We start from the raw sequence: 18,622 nt of genomic DNA on the forward strand, positions 1-18,622 counted from the left end.
AATAGACCAGTCTGGCTGGAAGATAATACAAGAAATGGAAAGCAGTGTGAAATCAGTCTGCACAGGAAGCTTGGAATTAGATTGAGAATGGTTTTAAATGTCAAACAAAAACGAATTGTATTTGGATCCTAGAGCCACTTAAGTTACTATTGTTAATGTCATTTGGAAAATGAAGACCATAAGGCTAAAAGGAGAAAGATCAGGAGACTATAAATGAAGCATTATTAGGCTTAAGCCCTAAAAGAGATCAAAGAAGAAGAGGAAGGATCCACACACACACATCAAAATATTTAGAGCTGCTCTTTATGTAATGGCAAGGAACTGTAAGCTAAGGCAGAGTCAGCTCTCCATCAACTGGGAAACGGCTGGATAAGATTTGGTATGAAAATGTGATAGAAAACTATTGTACCATAAGAAATACCAAAGGGATGATGGCAGGGAAACCTGGGAAGCCCTGTGCAAACTGATGCACAGTGAAGCGAGCAGAACCAGAATGGTGCATATAATGACAATAACAATAAAGACAAGAGAGTCTAAAAGACTTAAGAATGCTAATCTACACATTAACCAACCATGACTGCAAGACAGAGGATAGATAATGTAGCATGATACTCATCTCCTGACAGAGATAACAATCTCAAAGTGCAAAACAAAACTTTTTTTCTTTTGGACACGACCAATGTGGAAGTTTGTTTTACTTGATTATTCATATTAATCACAAAGGTTTTGTTTTTCTTTTTCTTTTTTCAATTGGGGGAGTGAAGATAGGAAAGAGAAAAAATAAACCTTTGTTAACTAGGAAAAAAATTTTTTTGAAGTAGAAGTGAAGAGACTTAATAACCATAAAACACCAAAGCAATGTCAGTTTAAACTGTTCTAGGCCACTGTGCTGGTAAAAGCATCAAGATAAGGAGGGCGAAAGGAGACACCAGGCCAGGCTGGCCTGCTTGCCCTCTGCCCACTTTGGCCGAGGACAGAGACGCAGGTACACCCTCACCTGGTTGGGCAGGCTGGCCAAGAGGTAGAGCACGAAGTCTCCCACCCACTGGATGAGCTGCTGCAAGGACTGCAGGGTGGTCATCTCCAACACAAACTCTTCAGTCTTCAGGTTGATCATCACCTTGTCGATATCTAGAATCAAAAGGAGGTGTGACTGTGGGATGCTGGAGCATGAAAGGTCAGCTCAGGAATGCCCTGAACATGGAGAGCCAGGGCCACCAAAGCCTCCGGAGGCCATCCCCCATCTCTGCTCACAGCTTGGCTGCCTCTGTGGGGCCGGGTCTTCCCAATGTTCCTTACTTGCAATGGCTACAGCGGGTAAACAGAGCAAGCGTCCGCTCCCCCAGCCTCTCCCCTGCAGTGTGCTGAGAGTCCGACCACTTTCCCAAACGGGCCACGACAGCACGTGGTCTGCCCTGAAGGCAACTGGGTCTGGAGTGTTTCCTGCCTAACTCCTCTGACCCGGAGGAAGGAGGGGCTGAGGCAGGCTACATGCCCAACAATAAGAGGGAGGCTGATGTGAACCTGCTCTGGGGGCAGCACACTGGCTAGGATGACACAGACCAGATCCGGATCAGGGCTGAAGGGGCTGGGGGAATACAGGCAGCCCAATACACTGTGGTGGAGCCAGGAGCCAACCCAGCCGTTCTGGGAAACAAATTCAGAAGTGAGAAAGTAAACGCGCTGTTCATACTCAGAACAGCCCTAGTGATACCAGTGTTCACAGCAGCCAAGGGCTGCTACGAGGGTAAAGAACTGGAAACAAAGTGGGCTCCCACTGCCAGGGGAGTGACAGTGAACCCACCTAATAACACACTTCTCTTGGGGAGGAAGCAGAGGCGAGAAAGAGTCCCAGGCTTAAGCCCCACCTACCGACGTCAGTGATCTTGCTGCAGATTTCAGTCAGCCGGTCCCCAGGACTCTTGTCTGGAGTGTTCAGGAAGTGGGGCCGGAGCAGAGACTTCAGGGTGGAGCTGATGGCGATCAGGAAGAGCTTGGCGTGGTAATCGCAGACCCGGGCCACGGTGCAGGAGGAGAGCTTACAGAGGGAAGCCTTCATGGCCACAATCCGAGTGGACAGCACCTGCCACGAGACGACACCAAGAATGTTGGAGTGGGGGACTCAAAAGGTCTAAGGGAGTCAGTGGCAGGGCCAGAAGCAGGGCCGGAAGCAGGGCCAGCTCCCCGACTCTGACTCTGAGGTGTTGCCCCTCCCCAATCTCTCAACAACCCAGAGTGAAGCAGGGGGCAGAATGGTCAGAGTCACCCAGCCTGAGGCACTCCTACTAAACCTGCTTTTCTCTAGGACTAAGAAGGAAGCCAGCTATGAGCTGCTCTCTCGCAGACACCGCCCCTTCCCCAATGCCAGCCCCAAACAATGGCTCTGCAGAGAGGGCAATCGTGATGGTCAAGGCTCAAATGCATCCTCCCAGCATCCCCTGCCAAAGGGATTCGCAGCTTAGAATTCCCAGTCTAAGTTGTATAAGATTGCAGACAGGGCTTATCTTCTCTACCGGACTGCAAGCATGACGAAGGCAGGAGTCGTGTCTTATTTATCTCCCTATCTCCCTGCTCTGTATCCTAGAATAAGCACCACGTACAGCACGGAGCAAATGCTGAGCCCCGTCAGTGGGGGGGCTTGACTCAGGAGCTTCTCCTCCTCAGGAGGGAACAATGGGAAGAGAACTGACTTAACTGCAATCAATCCAATTAGGAGATCTGGACTCAAGCCCCTGCTCTGCCTCACCAACTCATCTTGGGCAAGTGTATTCCCCTTTCTGACCCTCAGTTTCTTCTGTGAAATAAAATCCCTTCTTTGAAAGACTTTGGAGAAACTCAAGGTGGGAAAGGATTCCAAAGGTAACTTAACACAATTCCTGACGATATCCCAATTAGGTGGTGCATTAAGTCTCCATTTAGAAAATAACCAGGATCCCTTTTCGCTCTAGAATTCTATGAAATGTTTTCAACACTCCCATAAGAAGAATTTGTCCATGAAAACTAATCTCTGGGTTCCTCGCTTCTTGAATGAGCCATACCAGTGATGGCCAGACTGAGTCACACTGCCACAAGGCACTTCTAGAAAAACCAGATGCACGGAAAAGCGCCCCAAAACCACTGTCACGGGCATGTCAACAAAACGGTCGGGCATCCCCTACACTAGAGTAGTGAACAGCCTTACCTTTCCATGAACCTAGAGAGAACGGCTAATAAATGAGCTGGAAAGAAACTTAGTCATCCAAACCACAGAGAGATCTCAGGAATCCATGAACTTTGGTGGAGAAAAAATGACATGTTTAACTCAATAGAATTGGTTTCCTTTTGTGAACTTATGCACTTTAGCTTATGCATTTAAAAAAAAAACAACTACCATGATTCTGAGGCAGCGAGGTGGCGCACTAGATAGAGCACCAGCCCTGGAGTCAAGAGGAGCTGAGTTCAAATCCAGCCTCAGACACTTAATATTTACTAGTGGTACGACCTTGGGCAAGTCACTTAATCCCAACTGCCTCAAAAACAAGACAAGGCCGCCCCTTGATTCTGAGATTCAGGGGTCGCAGGCTTTGCCTGGCTGTAAAAGGGCCCTGGATAAAGAGAGGTGAATAAGCCTCAGAATCCAAGATCTTCTGTTTCATGGAGGAGAAAGCCAAGGCCCCGAGAAGCCAGACCTTTTGATCCCAGGTCATTTGACTATTTAATAGAAGAACCGAATAACTAACCCTGAAACAGTCCATTTTACAGACTAAGTCCCCCATATACATTGGGAAGACCACAGGCCCCAGGGAGTGGCTTTGCTTTTCCATACTGTAATCTTAGGGAATAAACCTGGACTCTAGCCTCCAGGTCAGGATTCTACCATCATCCTTCAACCCCAAGGCCAGGAGGGTGAGCTGGAGGATCAGCACACGGTTCTGTAGGAATTTGGACCCTTAGTCCTGGAGTCTAAGAGTCAGAAACAGGGTGAATGGTTCACCCTAGGAGCTGTCCAGCCAAGCCCTGCGGCTCCCGGCCCACATCTGGGCCTGGGGCTCTGCAGCCCCAAGCCCTGCGGCTCCCAGCCCACCCTGCCTTCCCCTGCCAGGACGTGGGGCCAGGCCCTGCGGCTCCCTGCCCACCCTGCCTTCCCCTGCCAGGATGTGGGGCCAGGCCCTGCGGCTCCCAGCCCACGCTGCCTCTCCAGGCAGACCCACTCACCTGCTGCAGCGCTGCATTCTGACGCATGTACTCTTCATGGAGCTTTTCCACCAGGTTCTGCACCATGTTGGGCTGCACGTGCAGCAGGATATCCCACCAGTCATAGCCTGTCACCATGCAATATTCCAGCAAGAAGAGCAGATGGCGCAGGGACATGTTCATGTCCAGGGCATGGCCCATGGAGGGTGAGATGCGGAGCATGCTCAGCTACCGGGAGAAGACAAAACCCTGCGTTAGAACCTTCAATCATCCCCTGCTTCTTGTGCAGTGTCACCTGAGATGGGCAGCACCTGCCTCAGAAACGGCACAAGGCCTCACCTAATCCTGGGCCTGAGCTCACCAGCCCTGAGTTAACCCCTACAAACTTCGCTTTCTTCAGCCACAAGATGGGTAGGACATGCCCCGCACTGACGCGCCTCCCAAGCTGCTCTGAGCCAAGTGTTCTGCAGGTTTTAGGTGCTACAGGACAGCTGCGTGTGCCTTATTTGTGTACAGTTGTCTGCACAACGCCGTCCCCGCTGGGCTGTGAGCCCCACTTTGCCTTTCTTTGTCTTCCCAGGACTAAGCCAGGGCCTGGCACACAGGCGGCACCATATAAATGCCAGCTGTTCTTGTTACATTCAGCCTACCTTCATCCTCCGGAAGAGATTTCTCTACCGTTCTGCCCACAGGAAACGCACCCAAGCGAGCCCTAAGTCAAACTGGGGTGGGACGTCTGCACTAGGGGCTGCACGCCCTTCTCCAGCAGCCAAGGCTGTCTCGGGCTAACGGGCTCAGGGAGGCCTCCAGAAGACGCTAGACTCTACATGATCATCATTCCCAAGGCACAGTACCCGTGGCTGGCCTGGAGATGCACAAAGTAGCAGGAGTCGTACACTTGAAGCACTTGCTGGAGACCGGAGCAGAATATTTCTAAAAAGCAGCCTCTATTCTCTTCAGCCACGTCTGCACCACTGGGATGATTGAGCAGGCACCCGTGACTATCCGAGCAGAGGCGGTGATCTCTGGTGCTGCCCATCACGACCCAAAGGGAAGCCTGCCTGGGGGACAACCTGGTGAAGCTACAACTACAAAGTCTGCGGTGGAAGGACCCCTGAGGCCGTCTCTCAGGGTGCCCCGGAAGGCAAAGCACCGAGGAGCCAGCTGACAAGCCCAAAGGGAAGCACAGGCCTTCGGAAAGGATCAGGCCTCGGCAAGGTGATTGGGAGCGAGGTACAAGCGGCGGGCAAGGAGAACACTGACCCATCAGGGATGGGGAACAGAGGACCACAGACTTAGAAAGACAAGGGACTTCATGGGCCAGTCCAGCTACTTTTACAAATGAAGCGACTGAGGCCCCTGGGGAGAGGGGACAGACGGGTAGTCACCCGGACACTGAAGGGCTGTTTCCAGGCTTAGCAGGACAAATCTGCAGGAGAATGCGGGAAGAGAGGTTCTCAGGGCTCTCCCACAAGGGGGCCCACCAGCCTCTAGGGGGAGCCCTAGGGAGGTCCATGATCTACGAGGTCCAGCATCTTCAGACACTGGTCTAAATATCCTTGGGGAGGCCCAGAGGAATAATACCCCAAAGGGTAGGGAACAACAAAATTTGTGAGCAAGGGAAAATTCCAGGATATTCAAGGAAGGAGGAAACTGGAGCAGAAATGTCTCTAAGGGAGAATTCGGCAAAGGGGGGATCTTCCCAAAGAGACCACTATCAAAGTGCAAAGAATTAATTTCCTGACAAATTCAGGGGAAGTGAAGATGGAGGTCACAGCAGGAGGATCCTGGAGGAACCAGGCTGAGGCCAGTGAAGAACGGTAAGGGGAGGACAAGGAAGTGTCCAAAAAGGGAAGAGAGCTCCATGCTGGCAGATGAGAGGATAATGGACAACAGCGGGCAGAGTAACTGAACATCTGCTCTAGAGCTGACGGCTCAGGACAGAGAGACTGGAAGTCAGGAGGACCTGGCTTCAAAGGCAGCCTCTGCTCTTTACTAGTTGCATCACCTGCACAAGTCACTTTGCTTCTCTCTGCCTGTTTTCTCCCCTGCTGTGAAAATGGGAATAATAATACTAACACCTTCCTTTCCTCCCAAAGCTTTAATGAGCATCAAACAGGATCCTATTTGAAACCCGCTTTGCAAATCTTAAAGCACTGCATGTAAACAGTCGCCATTCCTTTTCTTCTCCCAAGAATGCTCTTAGGGAAGATGACAACAAAAGTGGTTAGCAGGGAGCAGGACCCCCAGGCAATAAGGAGATGATAACTTTATCCCTGTTTTTTGAGATGGTCAGAAAGCTATGGGTCTGGACAGAAATGGCCACGTGTGACTGGTGGGATTCCACAGGGGAGCTTATAAAAGCCTTTAAGAATGGGAGAGGTGGCACAGGAGCGAGAGATGGCAAAGATATCACTATTTTCAGAAATGGGAGCCCATAAACCAGAGGCTTGACTCCCACTGCCAGCCAGCTCTGAGAGCACAGGACTAAGGGGAGGGCTTGTCAGCACTCAGGAGGAAAGCTCTGGGCACAGACCACCAGCAGGGCTTCACCAAGGAGGGCGTGCCAGACCAGAGACAGTTCCTGTTTCCGTACCGTAGGTCAGGGAGGGATATAGCAGGGACACACCTGGATTTCAGCAAAACATTCAATAAAGTTTCATGACGTGGACTTGGAAGATGTCTCTAATTCAAGGGCTCAGAGAATCATCCTTAGTCATGACCTGTCAACTTTGTAAGTCAGTGACGTTCATGGAGCTGCAGATTAGACTGGAAAGAGTGAGGGGTTGAAGAAAAGAAAACTCATTTCACAAAGGCTAGGGGAGAGGTAGCCATACATGACAGTTCCTGTGGAAAGGCATCAGGGGATCAGGTGGACTGCAAGCTCTTCATGAGTCCAAAGTGTGAAAGTGAAGTCCAAATTTCCTGCTACTCAGGTAAGTTTTGTAGACAAGCTGTAGCATGTGCAGGATGGTGAGGATGAACACGGAGGTAACCAGTAAACATGGCACAGGAAGATGAAGGAAACGGCAATGTTGGGGGTTCCCTTTTCTCTCTAGTTTGTCTTTCGCATGACTTTCGAGGCAGAAACCCTTCCCATCACACCTCCCTGCCCGACAATTTCCCACGGCCCCCCACTACCACCAGATGAGTAAACAAATTCCTCAACACAGCATTTCAGGTTCTCCAAAATCTTGCTCCACCTAACTCTGCTGTTCTTACATCACACTGCACCCAAAATGAGCTCTACTGTTAAAAATAGCAATAGCATTTAGGTAGCATTTCAACATTTGCAAAGGCAACACTGGGAGGCAGAGGCCATTATTATCCCCATTTCCTCAGAAGAGGAAACTGAGGCTGAGAGAGGTGAAGTAACCGGCCTCAGCTCAATGCTGGGGAAGGACCCCAAGTTGGATCTTTCTGACTCCATCCCCTAGGCCACACTCCGACCTTCAGCAGTCTTGACCTCTCCCCAGAGCTGCGTGACCTTGCTCTAAAGCACCTTCTCTGGAAGACTTCCCTCTCCCTCCTGCTCTTAGTGTCACTATGTCTCTTTTGTGTTAGCCTTAAGTGCATACATATATGTCCTATTTCTCAGGAGAACACAAGTTCCTTGAGATCAGGAGCTATGATTTTTGTCTTTTTATCCTCTGAGACTTTCCCCTGGTTTTTGTTTGTATCTATTGTTTACATGTTATCTCTCTAATCAGACTGTGAGTTCCTTGAGGACAGGCCTGTCTTTTACTTTTCTATGTTTCCCCAACTCTTAACACAGTGCCTGGTATATAGTAGATACTTAATAAATGCTTGCCGACTTTGTATTCTCAGCCCTACACACAGCAGGCACTCAATAAACATCTCCTGAATTTGCTGAATAACTGCAGAGAAGAATTCGACAGCTACCTCACCCACCCACCCCTTGTATTCCAGGGCTTTGGATGTGAAAACAGAATTAGATCTTCTTGGCTCAGGTCCTGACAATGAAAATAGGAGCAAAGGAGCCTGCAGAAGGGCAGATTTCATCTTTTTTTTTTTTTTTTTTTTCAGATTTCATCTTTGTAAAAGGATCTGAGGTTTCCCAAAGTCGAGTGGCTTGTGCTCAGAATGGAACCAGACAAAGAGAAAGTGCCTGGGAAGGAGACTGAGAGGAAAGTGCTGGGCTGAGCAATTGAAACCTCAACTGAACAGCAGCTCGGTTAAGCTGAAGACCTGTCACCAGAAGCCCAAAAAAGTCAAAACAGGCTGGGTCAGGGCAAGGTCTCTATTTTGTAGACATGAAATAAAAAGAATTCAATGCACTTCAGAAAGAAAGAGAAGGAGAGAGATAATGAACAGCTTTGCTACTTAGAAGAGAAAGATGGAGCGGGCAGCTGAGCTGGAGGTCCATGGGAATCGGGAAAGGCCCCAGAAGGCCAGGCCCACCTGCCCAGACAAAGCCCCTTCCACCAGGCAAGTTAGGCAGCCACTCTGTAAGGCTCAGGGGTGGGGCAGACGAGCTGCCAGCTCCTGACTTCCTCCTCCTAAGTTACCTCCTGGTTCTGAGAGCCAGCCCTTGCATGCTTTGCCTCACTACCAATCTGGCTCAAGTTCTTGGTTTAAACAAGGTCCCCTCCCTACTTGACCCTGTCTACTGGACTCCAAGGGATTTCCCCCTCCTTTCTACTGGAATCTGCCACTGGACTTGTACCACCTGTACAGGAACTAGACAGTAAGAACCATGAACCCGATTTCTGACTTCATCTTATTTCCTTCTTTCTTTCTTTCTTTTTTTTTTGGTTTAGGATTTTGTTCTTCTGTTGTTTAAATTTACGTTTTATTCATCCTTCTTCTCTGAAAGTGGGTAGATGCCTAAATAAATTCAATTCTCAGAAACCATTCTCCCGAATTATTACTAGGGAAGTCCGTGATTTTATCCCATCCCTCAACAAATAAGGAGGGAATGAGAGTTCTTGTACATTAGCACTTGTCAGAAGACTGGGAGTCTGTCCTATGGCTTCTTCCTCTGTAAAACAGGAGGCAGAGGGGAGCAGAGCCTGGCTTCTGGGAAGGCCTGAATTCAAATCTGGCCTGACACTTAGCTGTGTGACCCTGGGCAAGTCTTGCTGCCCAGTTTTCCCAACTGTAAACTGGGGAGAGTAACAGTGCCCACCTTCTGAGTTTGGTGTAAGGATCAAATAGACGCACATTGGCAAAGCCTTCAGCCCAGGGCCTGGCACAGAGCGGGCGTGTAATGCAGGCCGTTCCCTTCCTTCCCTGAGCTCTGCCCCCCAGCCTAACATGCAGCCCCTCCTACGGGGCATCTACCACAGGTTCTGCGGGAGCGCGGGTCCGAGGAGGCGGGGCGTACAGGACGGAGACGGTTACCTTTCCGTGGTTATCGATGCCTACAAGAGCCAGCGAGGTCCAGGAGAGCTGCATAGCTTTGAAGTGGATGGAGGGGCCGGCGGTCCGCTGCCTCTTGATGGACGGCTCATCCACCGGGCGCTGGGTGGAGGAGCCATAGAACATGGCCATCGTCTGCAGGGAGAGGCGGTGGACGATGTGGACGCTGCCATCGTGAAAGGCCAGGGCCAGGCCTGTGGGGCAGGGGAAACAAACAGGGTCAGACCGAGGCCCTGAATCTGATCCGAGGGCCTCATCTTACGAGGACACTGAGGCCCGAGAGAAGCCGTCCCGGGCCAGAGATCAGCCCGCAGGTTAGTGGCCGAGAGATCAGAATGCAGGCCCGCTCTCAGGCAGTGTCCTCGCAGCCCTGCGCGGGCACCAGGAGGCACGTGGGGCTCCATCCTCCCCCCCAAGGGAACAAGGCCTGAGTCAAGTTCCCACCGTGCTTCTCCTAGGCTGACTGACAAGTGCCCTAATGACCACCCACACAGGTGGTCACGGGCACACGGAAGGCCCAGACCCCGCCCGCCTCATCCATCGGGCATCGGGCAGGCCGCCCGACATCTCCCCCGTCCACTTCCAGCTAAGAAGATGCAGCCCCTGTAGCGGGGGGGGAACATGACGCTCACTGATGGACTTGCCGCTCCCCTCAGGGGTCCCTCCAGGGTCAGCCCCAGCCCCACTTCCTCAGACTTCGGGGAGCACGAGCTCTAAGTCTGGCCTCACACTCACTGGCAGGGAAGGGGGAGTCAGGAGGGAGGACCCCGCTAGCCTGGGGGCCACACTTATTATTCTACTTCCTTGATAACTTCTCACTTGTATTGTTCCCCTAAGAACAGAACAGAGAGAAAGCCAAAGGGGCCCGGGACACACAGAGGGTGTCAGAGATCAGAACCACTGCCCCCAGGGGGCCGCCCCTGCCCCAAGCCCGGGGGCCAGGGCCCGAAGCAGGCAGAGTAAGGAAGGCGTCCGTTCCAGAGATTCAGACGGAAAGACAGCAGAAGCCGGGGCAAGGGACGGCCGCTGCATTCAGGAGACAGCCAACAGGCCATGTGGCCAGGATGGAGACGGGCCCACATCGGTCCTGGAAGGGGATGGAGGCCAGCGAGAAGGGGTGAAATGCCAAGCGGAGTGTTTCGTTTTCTGCTCAGGACCAGAGTGAGCCAATGCAGTTTCTTGAACGTGAAGGAGCTGCAGCGGCCAGGGGATGCCCAAGACCCCACAATTTCTGACTCTCCATGTCGCGTCCGAGAGGGCAGGGCCCACAGAGCCACCCACAGCCCTGTCTGAGGCAGCTGTCTCTTGCCTCTCCAAGGCCTCCACTTAGCTACCCAAAGGATCTTAGAGAGTGCCTGGCACAAGCCCCTCTCCCAGTCCCCCCATCCCCATTTTAAAGATGAGACCTGAGGAGGTCAGGCTCCATCTCCTACCACCCTAAAATCCCATGATCCTATAATCCTTCCCAGCCTTAGGAGATGGTTTTTTTTACTTTCTCTGCCAATCGTGTCCCTTCCCTAGGTCTCCCTGAACCAGAGAAATGAGGAAAGTGGTCTTTCTAAGGCGCCCCTGCGGCTGAATCTGAGTCCCCTGCATGTACAGAATGGTTCTCAGGAAGACCCCCACTCCATCCTCTGGCTGGAAGAGGCAATGACAGGGAAAAGGCTCAGGAGCCCATGGGCACTTCACCCCTGCTGGGAGATGAGAGAAGACCCCCTTATAGAGATCAGAGGAGCCCAAGGGCCCGTGTCCGAGGATGGGGAGAGTTATGAGGGGACAGACCGGGGCAGCCGCGGGAAGTGTCCGCATCAGCCAGGAACAGGCTCAGAGCTGGCCAGCCTCAGTGGCCAAGGAAGCTGGCCCAGCTGCCAAGTACCTGGCAACTAGGAGAAGGATGGATGTCAGAGTGTGGGGGCTGCTGGGCTCACCCCTAGACTGGCCAGCGGGCCTGGAAGACTGATGCAGAGACTGGGCCAAGCAGCCCCCAGGCTGGGGAAGGCCCAGGGGGCAGCTGGAGGTCTCTTCTGGAAGGCAGAGGTAGGACGCTTCGGGAAGTATGTGGGTCTTTCCTGATCTGTGGGTGCCCGGCAGTGTGAGCATGCGAGGCATCTTCCCCAGGGCCCAGAGGGTAGCTGTGAGTCTGTTCCAGGACCAATGACAAAGCCTGACAATGACAATGTCTGGAATGACCCTATCAATACTGGGGCACCTCTAAGCACCCCAGGTCTGAGAGCGGGACCCTGCAGCACTGAAATTCAGGGAAACCGTCGCCCCCTGAGAGACCCATTTCCTATTCCTTTTGCTCTTACTGCTACCTTTTGCACTTATATAAGCTTCATTGCCAAATATTTCCTCTCCTTCCCTCTCCCCCCACTGGGAAATCTCCCACAAAACAAAAAATTAAAGCAAACAAAAGGCAGTATGGCAAAGCCACCCGAGCCAGAGCGTGTTTAGATCCCTCTCCCTGGTGCTGCTGACAAAAGCCTCAACAGTCAGTGATGGATCAGCCCGACCCCTCCCCTCCCTGGCCACATGGCCCAGAGACCCCCAGGCACAGGCTTGGAGTCTCTCCACCTTCTCCTTTCTCTTGTGGCCACATCCCACACACTCAGAACACTATCTGTTGGGGGGAGGGTCCTGGATGCGGCAGGCCCCGAGGTGACACAGTGGGGCCCTGAGAGCCCCTTCTCTGCTCTCAGCTGAGTGTGACTTTGGGCCAGCCATTCCCATTCTCTGGACTTCCAATTCCTCATCTAGAAAAGAGGAGTTAGGACTCGGAGACCCTTCCTGTGACCTCCTCTGGGTAGAATAGTACTGCACGCTTTCCTTGCCTCACAGAGCTGCTGCAAAGATTAAGTGTCACCTGCATTGTTCCCTGAAAAGTGTGATTTAAGGATCAACTATCATAAACAGGAAATTCTGCTTAACCCCAGGCCCAAAACAGCTTCCTGGTAACTTAGGCTCTCGGCCCCTCTGGCAGGCTGGTAAAACTTACAGACCCCCACCCAGAAGAACCTTTAGAAATAATGGAAAGAAATGCTAAATTTATAAAGTTGTCGGGTTTTCAGCCCCATCCAAATTCACAGACGCTTAAAGTCCATCCATAGACCTTATAAAAATCAGTGCCCTCAGGTTAAGAATGCCTGCCAGAGAATCACTACGGATGCCCAAAGCTCCCTCTCCTGGGCCCCTTGTGCCCCACCCCGGGGACGTGTGAGTGTGCATTTTTGTGTGGGTACAAATCTGGATGTGTCTGAGTGTGTGTGTGAATGTGTAATTTGGGTAAGTGTGTAAGGGTGAGTGTGTGTGGGTATGGGGAGTGTATATGGGTAAGTGTGTACAGGTCAGCGTTTACACGTGTGTGTACATGTCTGAGTGTGTGTACACGTGTGAATGTGTGTATGAGTGTGTGAATGAGGGTGTGAGAGCGCGCGTGTGTATGTGTGTATATCACATGTAATTTATATAACATATACAGCGGCTCGGCTGAGGCCATACCTAAGCCAGGGCAGAATTTGGTGTCGTTGGCCACTTTCAGGTCCGTGTTGGTGAGCGAGATGGGCAGCTTGGGCAGGGCCACGGCAGACACACGGTCCAGATCATTGGTTGCTGAAAGAATCCGCCACTTCAGGATCATCGGTTGTTTGTCTCCGACTTCAAATACAGCATCAGAAAGAAGAAAACAAATAGAACACTTGAGGGGGGGCATGAGTCATGTTTGCTATTTAATGTGATTGAAACTAAGAGACCTTTCCCATCCCCGGCTCTTTCCTGTCAACAACTCTAAAAAGGGAACATAAGAACTGATGAATTGTCCTGAAGCTGCGAAATGTCATTAAGGAAGCAAAGCTTGTTCTGTTTCACATTTAATGACTCTGATGCCATGGAGATGGAAGCAGAGAGGGCTTACGGAGAGCCATCCCATCGGCTCTTCTGGAGAGGGTCACAAGGGCCCAGCTCTCAGGCATTCAGAAAGCTCAGAACATCCATTACACTGAGCAGAAAGCAGCCTCTTTAACTCAATGTTTACAACATCTGTGCTTTCAAAAACACACCAAAGCACTGCTTAGGTTTGGAAGTGGGAGGAAAAAGGGCAGGGAAAAAGGATGTAGGACTGTTTCAATCCCACTAAATGGAAAGTACCAGGAGTCCTGGGCCCTGGGAGAGACAGAAAAATAATACAGAGACCTTGTCCTCCAGGAGACTACAATTAAGGAGCAGGGGTGGGGGGGAAGGGAGGAATTGTACTAAGTCATGTGCTTAAACATAACAAAGTTCAAATATAAATAAGTAAGAGGAGTATACAATATGATGGGAATAGAGAAGGAAGGGATCACTTCAAGGTGAAGTGGACAGGTCAGAGAAACAGAGGAAGGGACTGCTAAATGAGGATGTCCCAGAGGCAGAATGTCAAAAGGTAATATTGGAGTCATATCACAAATATAAAACAAAGAGTCAGAAGTGACTGAAAAAGAACAACAGCTGAACCATTCATGAAACAAATTTGGTATTATAGTTTTTACTGAGACTTGGCTGAAGAATGACTAGGAGATGCTTTCAAAGGACATCTTAATCAAAAGAAGATAAATTTAAAAAGGAAAGGAAGAAGAGTACATATGTTTGAAGAAATGAAGAAACCAAAGGAAGGAAGCAAGGTGAAAGAGCATTTGAGTAAATATTAAGAATGATAATAACTGATATTTACATAATACTTAAAAGTTTCCTAAAAGAATAATAAAGATCACCAACTATGTGCCAGGCACTGTGCTAAGCATTTCATTTATTTAATCTTCACACCAATCCTATTTTACAAATGTGGAAACAGAAGCAGAGGAGTGACTTGTCCACCTAGTAAGTGTGTGAGGCTAGGATTTGTCTACAGGCTCAGCACTCTATTCACTGTGCCACCTAGCACTAAGTACATTATCTCATCTCATAATAACATTAAAAACAAGTGTTTCTAAGAGAAATTCCATCTAAAATTACTGTAGACGAAATAAAATACTCGAGGGTCTACCTGCCAAGACAAACCCAAGAACTATATGAACACAATTACAAAACACAAATAAAGTCACATCTAAATAATTGGAAAAATATCAATTGTTCATGGCTAGGCCTAAATTGGTCTACTTGTTTAGTGCCATACCAATCAAACTGCCAAAACATTATTTTATAAAACTAGAAAAAATTAGAATAAAATTCTTCTGGAAGAACAAAAATTCTTCTGGAAGAAAAAAGGTCAAGATATGAAAGGATGGTGGCTTAGCAGTACCAAACCTAAAACTATATTATAAAGTAGCAGTAATCAAAACCATTTGGTACTGGCTAAGAAACAGAGTGGTGGATCAGTGGAATAGATTAGATACACACAACACAATAATCAAGGTCTATAACAATCCAATATTTGATAAACCCCAGTTTCTGGAATAAGAACTCACTATTTGATAAAAATTACTAGGAAAACTGGAAAATTATGTCAGAAACTCAGCACAGACCTACATCTCATACTCCATACCAAAATAAAGTCAAAATGGATACATGATTTGGGCATAAAGGAGGATACCAAAAACAAATTAGGAGAACAAGGGATCACTGACCCGTCAGAGCTTTGGAAAAGGGAGGAATTTATGACCAAAAAAGAACTAGAGAACATTATGAAAGTCAAAATGGACAACTTTGATTAGATTAAATTAAAAAGTTTTTGTACAAACAAAACCAACAGAAACAAGATTAAAAGGGAAGTATAAAGCTGGGAAAAAAATCTTTTATAGCCAGTATTTCTGATAAAGGTCTCATTTCTAAAACATATGAAGAATGTGTCAAATTTATAAAAATACAAGTCACTCCCCAATTGATAAAGGGTCAAAGGACACGAACAGACAATTTTCAGATGATGAAATTAAAGTCATTTATGGTTATATGAAAAAATGTTCTGCATCACTGATGATTAGAAAAATGCAAATTAAAACAACTCTGAGGTACCACCTCACACTCTCAGGATGGCTAAGATGACAGGAAAAGATAATGATCAATGTTGGAGGGAATGTGGGAAAACTGGAACACTCATGCATTGTTGGTAGAACTGTGAATGGAACCAGCCATTCTGGAGAACAATTTGTAACTATGCCCAAAGGGTTATCAAACTGTGCATACTCTGACCCAGCAGTGTCATTACTAGGTCTGTATCCCGAAGAGATCATAAAGGAGGAAAAGGACCCACATGTGCAGAAAGGTTTGTAGCAGTTCTTTTTGTGGATTTGGAAAAGGAGTGGATGCCCATTGACTGGGGAATAGCTGAACAAGTTGCAGTACATGAAAATAATGGAATATTATTGTTCTGTAAGAAATGATGAACAAGCCGATTATAGAAAGGGCCGGAAAAATTTACATGAACTCATGTTGAGTGAAACAGGTAGAACCACAAATACACTGTACACAATAACAGCAAGAATATGTGATGATCAACTATGGAAAAACTTGGTTCTTCTCAGTGCTTCAGTGATCCAAAGCAATCCCAAAAGACTTTGGACAGAAGACACCATTTGCATCCAGAAAAAGAACTAAGGAGACTGAAGGGAAATCAATACATGCTTATGTTCACTTCTTTTTTCTGTTTTTTTATTTCTCTCATAGTTATCCTTCTTTATTCTGATTTTTCTCTCCCAACATGATTCATAATGCAATGTGTATTAAAAATAAATTTACTACAATTAAAAAAAAAAAAAAAGGAAAACAAGTGTTTCTAACTTCATTTTATAGAAGAGGAACAGAGGCTCAGAGGTTACGTGTAACACTATGAAATGTCACAGGTAAGTCTCAAATCCAGTTCTCTTCTGACCAGAATGAGGTGAGTTTGGGAAATAGGTAACAAGCCTGGTAGGGACCACAAAGATCTTCAATGACTGAAGCATTGCCACCTAGGGTGGGGAAGCTGATAATTTCTTGGCCTGCCTTATGATAATAAGGAACCAAGAAGATACTCTGCCCTTGTGGGCTGGCCGCCTGTCTGAAGTAAAAGCAATGGAGCCTTCACTGGAAGGGACCAGCTCATCTTAGAATGTGGGATAGAGAGGAAAATGGAGCCGACCCACAAGCACTCTGGCCATCCGACTAGGGCAAGAGTACAAAGAAAGGACAGGAAGGATGCCACCAGAAGGCAGCAATGCGGGATTCTGACAGCTGCCAAAAAAAAAAAGGGCTCTGGTCAGAAGGGAGAGGGGCTGTCTAATGAGACCGGTGGGGATGCACAAAGCAACTTGGGATTCCAGAAAGATGGCAGTAAGGAAAGAGAAGTGTGTGGGGGTGGGGTGGGGGTGAGGGGTAGGGAGGGGAAGATCTCATAAGAAGAGAGCCGAACTAGTTCCAATGGCCATGGGATGGAGAGAGCCAAATGCTTCCAGAGAGGATTCTGGGGGTGGATCACAGCATAGTCTTGTCACCTTTTTGGTTGTTGTTTGCTTCCTTTTTTTTTTTTTTTTTTTTTTCTCTTTCTTATTCCTTTCTGATCTGATTTTTCTTGTGTAGTGTGATAAATGTCTGGCATGAATATGTACAGAAGAATTGCACATGTTTAACCTGTATTGTATTACTTGCTGTTTTAGGGAGGAAGGAGGGAGAAAAACTTGGAACACAGTATTTTGCAAGGGTGAATGTTGAAAACTATCTTGGCATTTATTTGGAAAAACAAAAGCTATTTTATATAACTATATAAAAAACTATTATTTAGGGGGAAAAAAAAGAAGAGAGCCGTAGATTGGGGAAGTACAGTACATGGATGTCATTCCTGTTGAGCTGTACTGATACTGAGAAACAACGAATATGAATAACTCTGAGAAACTCAGGGAAGATTTCAGCTAAGAAAACAATATAAATACTAATACCTACATGAAGGGAAAAAACAAAAGCCCAACCAGATGCTATGTGATTTCAGAGGAGATGAAAGAAAGGCACTTCTTGCCCTTGTCTGCAGAGCACAGGGACTATGGTCTGTTAAGCACCATGCCTGGGTGAAGGGGCAGGTCAATTCTCCGAGAGCCTCCACAGCTGTAAATCATAAACTTGAAGGAGTTACAAAGGAGCCTTTGCTGACCCAGGTGTTGCGGACTGAGAATGAAATAAATTGGAGGCAAGAGGGAAGAGGAGGGAGGTTAGAGAATGCAACGGTCTCTCAGTTTCCTTGTATCATCATCCTCTCTCATAAAGAGATCCATTCTACAGATCTCCAGCAGCCACTGGCAGGTGGCTCTCGTATCACAACAAGGTCAATTTGGTGAGTTTTAGTAAACTCCATTTTTTCCTTTCTTTTTCATTCTTTGTTATATGAGATAGCTCATGGAGGAGAGAAAATATGTTAGGAAATGAAAGTGATTTTTAAAAAGTTCAAATTGTTAAAAAAAAATTATGTAAATAATATATATTTTTAAGGGTTAGTGTCAGGAAGGCTAAATACAAAATAAGCAAGAAAAGCTAGGGATGACAATGTTTACTGGTCAGTAAGATGTTTTGTTTTTTCTTTTTTTAAAATTCATCCTGGGAAAAACAAGAGAAGCTGCCTCCCAAAAAGGGCCAAGATCTCTCTGCAGACAGATGAGCTGAGGATCATGGGTGACATGCAGATGCCAGGACCATCAAGTTCTACTTTGATTTTTTATAGAAAAAGAGCATTGATCAGTGTCTGCATCTGCTGGCCTAGGGATTCTGGCCACCTAGCCCTCTTTGAAAAAAGGTGGGGAATGGGAATGAGGAGAGGAGTTGCCATAGGACTGAAGAAGACTAAATATCCTGGTTATCAAAAAAAAAAAAAAAAAAAAAAAGACTTAAAAGTACAAACTAGTCAATTCAATTTCAATTCCTGGTAAAATTTTACTTTTTTTTTTTTTTTTTTTTTTTTTTTTTTTTTACAAATTGTAAATAAAATATTTTATAAGTTGAAAGGGATTATACAGATATTTTTACAGATCTAGTTTTAATGATATACATTTATGTGTATGAATCATATGTATATGCACCTTGGGGTTTATAAAGACACACACACATATACACACATTCTCATCTGATTTGATCCTTG

The 18,622-nt window shown here is 47.7% G+C and overlaps 1 protein-coding gene across 1 annotated transcript in view; it reads right to left on the reverse strand.

The window, feature by feature from the left end:
• Nucleotides 1-18,622, reverse strand: part of MED16 (mediator complex subunit 16) — a 47,643-nt gene that overhangs the window by 14,385 nt on the left and 14,636 nt on the right. The window contains exons 7-11 of the mRNA XM_051972127.1: nucleotides 13,054-13,209; nucleotides 9,538-9,749; nucleotides 4,195-4,401; nucleotides 1,873-2,083; nucleotides 998-1,131 (exon numbers count right to left, since the gene is read on the reverse strand). Of these exons, the coding sequence (XP_051828087.1) occupies nucleotides 998-1,131; nucleotides 1,873-2,083; nucleotides 4,195-4,401; nucleotides 9,538-9,749; nucleotides 13,054-13,209 (920 nt within the window). The remainder of the gene's footprint in view (nucleotides 1-997; nucleotides 1,132-1,872; nucleotides 2,084-4,194; nucleotides 4,402-9,537; nucleotides 9,750-13,053; nucleotides 13,210-18,622) is intronic.

Source organism: Antechinus flavipes, chromosome 1 (assembly GCF_016432865.1).
Source record: "Antechinus flavipes isolate AdamAnt ecotype Samford, QLD, Australia chromosome 1, AdamAnt_v2, whole genome shotgun sequence".
Taxonomy (NCBI): Eukaryota; Metazoa; Chordata; class Mammalia; order Dasyuromorphia; family Dasyuridae; genus Antechinus; species Antechinus flavipes.